The sequence below is a fragment of the Aplysia californica genome, unplaced genomic scaffold, assembly GCF_000002075.1.
Source record: "Aplysia californica isolate F4 #8 unplaced genomic scaffold, AplCal3.0 scaffold00324, whole genome shotgun sequence".
Taxonomy (NCBI): Eukaryota; Metazoa; Mollusca; class Gastropoda; order Aplysiida; family Aplysiidae; genus Aplysia; species Aplysia californica.
In genome coordinates this window covers 44,712-51,368 of record NW_004797594.1, presented here as the reverse complement: position 1 = coordinate 51,368, position 6,657 = coordinate 44,712, and the positions used below count along the sequence as shown (strand labels likewise).

The following is a 6,657-nucleotide window of genomic DNA, read 5'->3' as shown; positions in this document are numbered from 1 at the left end:
TTTTGCAAGCCGCTTGTTTCTTTTCGCTGTGCCACTGGCCTCTATAAGTGAAATGACATAGATATTACGAAGCATTACACTGTATTTTTACTCTAACTTTAACAGTCATTAAAATAATTTGACGTGTTCTTACTTTCATTGCTGTTGTTGGCTTGCCTTTATTGTAATAAGGTATAATGTGACGTTTTTGTTTCTGGAATATGACGTAACCTTGTACTTTCTGCAATGAAAAAAGTCTTAAACAGAATTCTTTATTCCACCCTTACAAACTAATATTATTAATGGTGATTGGGAAGAAAACGCTAAGAAATTAAATATGTCGTAAAATAAAACATCGATGCAGAATCACTCCGAAAAAAATGTTTTTAAAAGTTATTTCCCTTGATTATATCCTGTCATAACTCCTTTTTTGAGAATGTACTAAATCAGAATCTGCGCAGAAAAATTCCAATAACGAATGCAATATTCGGACTTAGGTTATCTAAAAACGCTGAAATTCTCATATGGTTTGATTCCTGCTTTGTTCATATCTAGGCGAATGAAAGTTGTTGACATGGCTGACAAGTCGTGGCAAACGCAGGCCCAGGCGAGTGTTTATTCTGTTCTCGTCGACTTGTTCTTAATCTAGCTCACGGAAATGTTCTATTTTGTGCTCTATAAACTTATGCGTGCAGAAGAGATAGGACCCAATAACAGAAAGCACTGTTTAATAAAAATTAGTCTGTTGAAGAAAGTGTCGAAAGCCAGAAAATCCCCAAACGCCCAAACTGGTTACTTAATTTGACTGACTTAAGTTTAGATCTTTATCTTATTATATCTAGAATCTAGATCTAGATTCTAGATCTAGATCTAGATTTCTAGGTCTCTAGATCTAGATCTTGATCTATCATCTAGTTCGAGTAAGAAATAATTTAGCCTTCTAGATCTAGATCTAGATTCTAGAGGGTCTAGATCTACATCACATTGATTTTGATGAGAATTCACAACACTCAGGCTACTCTTTGTGAATAGATTTATTATATTCTAGATCTAGATTCTAGATCCTCTTGCTATCACTCCATATATTTCATATATAATATAGAATCTAGATCTAGATTAATCATGTTCTATCATAGCTTGGGTGCTTTTTCAGTAGTTCCCACCCCTATACGAAGTGACTATTCGTAGCAATGCCAATGAAAATTTAAATTTTCACTTTTGCCCCCTTTTTTTTGGTACCTAAGAAAGAATTTTCAATTCTGATAATTATGCTTCTTGAATTTTGAGAAACGGTTCATAAATAAAAAAGTTATGGGGTTGTAAAGGTCGGCAAAATATGGATGACCCACATAGGAAAATACTCCTAAAAAGTGGACCACGCAGTAGCAGATTCTGTAAGAAAATCGACGATATCTCGGTAACTAATCCAAATGTTCGGGAGAAACTTGGCTACCCGATGTGTTTTTGAGTGTAGAAATCATTTCTACAGTCAGATTTACTACCAATTTCGTAGTTATTTTGTTATAATTAAAATTGTGGTGTACATATTACGATTTTGCGAAAAAGGGGTGTCGGGATGAGTCCATTTTATTTATAGCATCGTATCACAACATGGGATCTTTAAGAATATATGTCGGCAGCGTGACTAAATAATTGCAAAGCTTTTTATGATGACTTTAGACCATGCCGACCGTAAAAGATAAGTTAATTCAATCTAGCATGCCGTACAATTAAAAATTCTTTTTCCCCGTTGAGCCGCGAACACCCCGAGACGAGATAACCTCGCCTCGGAATACCCCCATTGCGATGTTACAGGGGAATAGAGAGAAAAACAACCGGATGCGCGCGCCCGCCATTGCCCTATTTCAAGTGACCAATGAACGGGCCCGGAATAGTCATGCGGGGATTTGTAGGTCACAGACATTTGCCACGGGAGTGAGGGGAAAATGGCCGGTCTCCGTGCGAAGCCGCTTTGGATAGGGGGGTAGTCGTAGATTTACGATCGGGTCTAAACAACTACTTGACACAGAACTCTCAAATTTGAGCACACTATAGAGGATAGATAGATCTATTACCATCTGGGCGTTGAAATTCAAACTCCTTATAGTTTTCGGTGTACACGATATGAAAGTGTTCCCGACACCAAAAGTATAGGTTAATTTATGTGTACGAACTTCAACGTCCACATATCATTAGTTTGCCCTATTTTCTGATTGGTAGCCGAGTTTCATTCGGATTGGTTCGGAAATAGAGCAGACCGAGGTTGACAAAGTTAGTCACCTACGCTTCGGCCGGGTCCGCAAAATCGCCCGTAAACGGGGACCAAATTTTCGCCTCGCGGGAAAGCCCGATTGGCATTGCTACTATTCGGACTCGAGTCCGAATATATGAAAAAATGTTATTCGGACTCTGATTCTTGTCCAGCATGACATCGCTATTGACTTCCGACTTCCTGTGACTCGTGAATCCGGCTTCCTGTCCTGCCTCACTCGTGACTCACCTCAGGCTGGGTAGAGACCGGGATCACTTCGGGCAAAATGGCGTTAAATTGTGCCGGAGCCGAGCTTTAATCTTATGATGAATTTGAGGCCGGCCTGAAAAGTTATAGCGCTTCTAATTAATGTTTATTTGCCAAGAGGTCATCAGAAGCAATTAAAGATGGCTCGTTAGCGTGTGTCGGGGTTGGATGGGCGGCCTGCACACGTTTGGCTGTGTGTGTGTCGGGGAGGGGGGTGGGGGGGCACTATCGGTCCGGGCGTTGAACGTCGCATACGCGTCAGTCTTTTTCCCCCCGGCAACTGATCATTATTATAATAAGCTAGTCTTGACGTAGATCTACGTAATGAATTGTGCGCTGGTCTATGGAATCAAAAGTTGCCGTATGCTCAGCTCTACATAGCAACACAACTTTTTCTTGGTAAACAATGGATATGACACAGGCTTGTGTATTTGAACGAATCAGTCTTTTTTTTTTTTACACAGCTCATAATATGCAGGTGCCAGGTGGTCTGCTAATCTTCAATTTTACCTTTTTCTACAACAAAGAAAGTGGGGAACATGGGGGGTGGGGGGGGGGGCGCATCAATGAGGCGGCAGGCGTCGGATCGGCAGAAAAGGTGTGAGGGAAACAAAAAAATGGCGGAAAATTGGAAGCACTGAACGTTAGATCTATAGAACGAAGACACTTCCTTTTTTCCGGACCCGAGTCCGAATAACATTTTTTCATATTCGAGTCCGAATAAGAAATATTTTTATTCGGACTCGAGTCCGAATATGAAAAAATGTTATTCGGACTCGAGTCCGAATAACGACGGTCCCTCTTATAATAACCCCCCCACCTTATTTTCTTTAGGTCAAGCCCCCCTGAAACCCCCCTATTCTTTGGGGCCAAAACGCGCGAATAACAATTGCGGGGTGGGAACTACCGAAAAAGCGCCATAGTTTGTAAGCCTACTATATAGGCTATGTAATTGTTATCATTTAGTTTTCATTATTGATGGCAACTTAGCAATGCCAATGAAAATTTAAATTTTCATTTTAGTCCTTTTTATTTTGGTACCTAAGAAAGAATGTTCAATTCTAAGAAATAAATGCTCTTGAATTTTAAGAATCGGTTCATAAATAAAAAAGTTATGGGGTTGTAATGGTCGGCAAAATATGGATGACCCACAGGAAAATACTCCTAAAAAGTGGACCACGCAGTAGCAGATTCAGTAAGAAAATCGACGATATCTCGGTAACTAATCGGAGTGTTCGAGAGAAACTTGGCTACCCGATGTGTTTTTGAGTGTAGAAATCATTTCTGCAGTCAGATTTACTACCAATTTCATAGTTATTTTGAATTTTGTTATAACTAAAATTTTGGTGTACATATTACAATTTTGCGAAAAAGGGGTGTCGGGATGAGTCCATTTTATTTATAGCATCGTATCACAACATGGGATCTTTAAGAATATATGTCGACAGCGTGACTAAATAATTGCAAAGCTTTTTATGATGACTTTAGACCATGCCAACCGTAAAAGATAAGTTAATTCAATCTAGCATGCCGTACAATTAAAAATTCTTTTCCCCCGTTGAGACGCGAACACCCCGAGACGAGATAACCTCGCCTCGGAATACCCCCATAGCGATGTTACAGGGGAATAGAGAGAAAAACACCCGAATGCGCGCGCCCGCCATTGCCCTATTTCAAGTGACCAATGAACGGGCCCGGAATAGTCATGCGGGGATTTGTAGGTCACATACATTTGCCACGAGAGTGAGGGGAAAATGGCCGGTCTCCGTGTGAAGCCGCTTTGGATAGGGGGGTAGTCGTGCATTTATGACCGGGTGTAAACAACTACTTGACACAGAACGTTCAAATTTGAGCACACTATAGAGGATAGATAGATCTATTACCATCTCGGCATTGAAATTCAAACTCCTTATAGTTTTCGGTGTACACGATACGAAAGTGTTCCCGATACCAAAAGTATAGGTTAATTTATGTGTACGAACTTCAACGTCCACATATCATTAGTTTGCCCTATTTTCTGATTGGTTGCCGAGTTTCATTCGGATTGGTTCGGAAATAGAGCAGACCGAGGTTGACAAAGTTAGTCACCTACGCTTCGGCCGGGTCCGCAAAATCGCCCGTAAACGGGGACCAAATTTTCGCCGCGCGGGAAAGCCCGATTGGCATTGCTAGGCAACTCGACTGCAACCTAAAGAAAAGAAAGTCTTGAAAAGTACTCTAGTCTAGAGGTCTAGTCGAGATATTTTTGAAATTACATAACATAATATATAAGGTTGGCCTGTTCGTTTTAGTTTTGCTGCTACAATTATTATTGTTGAAGTTTGATCATGTAGTACGAAGGGCAGATGTAGGATGTAGAATCAATGGAAAGGGGGGGGGGGAGGTCAAATGGATGGGGCCTCATCTACTGAGTAACTACCCACAGCCTTTGCCCATTCGGGGGCTCTTGTGGCCAAGAGGTTAAGGTGTTGGCCTCTCATTCAAAGGTCCCGGGTTCGAATCCGGGTAGAGACCGAAAAAATTTCTTCGCTAAAATTGTCTCCTTTCACCTCCTTTCCTGCTCTTTAGCAATATTCTGTCGTCTCCTTTCGTCTCCTCTTTCTGCCCCCACCCCCTCACCTCCTTTGCCCCCTCCTCTGGGCTCCTGACTTTCTGCAGCCTTTCTACTGCTACTCCTTGACTCCTTCTTACAGCTGTCTTTCTCCACACCCCTGATCTTCTGGTAGGAAAGATCTACACCTAGCCTTCTCGGACAAGGGCGAAAAATCTTGGAGGTCTCGTGTGCAAGTTGCGCACATTTAAGATCCCTTGGTGGTCTAAAATCGATAAGAGTAGGCTTCGGCCGCCACCCGGGCAAAATTCAAAATTTCCTACCAACTAAAAGTATTAGGTGTGTCCCGCGCGCTCATATGACCTGACCTATGCAGTTGCGAGTGCCGTAAAACACTTTACATATCAAAAAAACATTTGCCCATTCCTTAATGGGGCCAGCAGATAGGAGTTTGATAGTTGACCCCCTCCCTGTGTCTGTCTAACGTCTTTAGCCCTCTGCCTATCTTCAGTGGAGGAGTAGAACCATTTGGATAAATGATTAGGAAAACAAACCCAGTGGCAACAACAACAAAAGATGCCACTCCTCTCCCCTTCCCTCACCCTCACCCCCACCCTCACCCCACCCCTTATCACAAAGAAAACAGTCAATGTAGTCAGCAACATAAATGTAAGACTGTTCTGCTCAGATAGTGTAGTCACTTGTTAGTAAAATTATGTTGTGTTAATGTGTTCACTGATGTTGTGGCTGGTGGTATCAAAATGTTTATTTATATCAATGTTCTTCTGGAATTTGTTTAGTTGAAAAGCATACGACAGGTCTTTGTAAAATAGTTGAGAAGAATGAAAATATTTTAGCAGCTGCTCTTTTGAAAGTCATGCCAATTAGAGGCATGTATGATTACTTCTTTACTTCTTCTTTATGTTTGTTGTGCTACTTTTTCCTTTAAAAAATTTTTCCAGTCGGAACCTGGGTCTGCCGTGTTGGACATGGATTTGGAAGAGATGGAGATGATGGATGACCATGGTAAGGGCTGAGAAGTTTCTCATGCAGCCTCTAATAAACATTTGATGACTCCTCATCGTCTAGTTTATAATGTAGTCCTTTCTATGCAGTAAAATTGACCAATTAAATGTTGTATGTATTGTCGCAATTATATCTATCTATCCATCCGTCCATCTATCCATCCATCCATCTATCCATTCATATATCTATCCAACCAACTATCTATCAATCTATCTGTACATCCATATATCTGTCCATCTATCTATCGAAAGCTGTAATAATAATAATAATAATAATAATAAAAATAGCATTTGTATAGAGCGCATAATATATCTCCACTTGAAAGCAAGCTCTTCAATGCGCTTTCCACTGTGATGATGAGTGTATCTGTTACATTATAATGTGTCATCGTAATTACCTACTACACTAGCCTCAACTTTATTGACCCAATATTATGATTCGAACAGTTAGGCCTTTAAAGAAAAGGTTTATCGATTGAAGATATTTATTGTTCTGATGGTAAAAATTGATTATTAATAAAATCCACCCAGAACCCAGAAACATATTTTTCTGTGGACTGTAAAGTTAAAGTGTTGAGGAGCCC

At 40.7% G+C, this 6,657-nt stretch overlaps 1 protein-coding gene across 1 annotated transcript in view; it reads left to right on the top strand.

Moving 5' to 3' along the window:
- Positions 1-550: 550 nt before the first annotated feature.
- The window catches only part of LOC101853395 (protein YIPF3), a gene marked incomplete in the record, with an annotated part of 24,018 nt that continues 17,911 nt past the window's right edge, over positions 551-6,657 (top strand). The window contains 1 exon segment of the mRNA XM_013084873.2: positions 551-586. Coding sequence (XP_012940327.1) covers positions 554-586 — 33 coding nt within the window.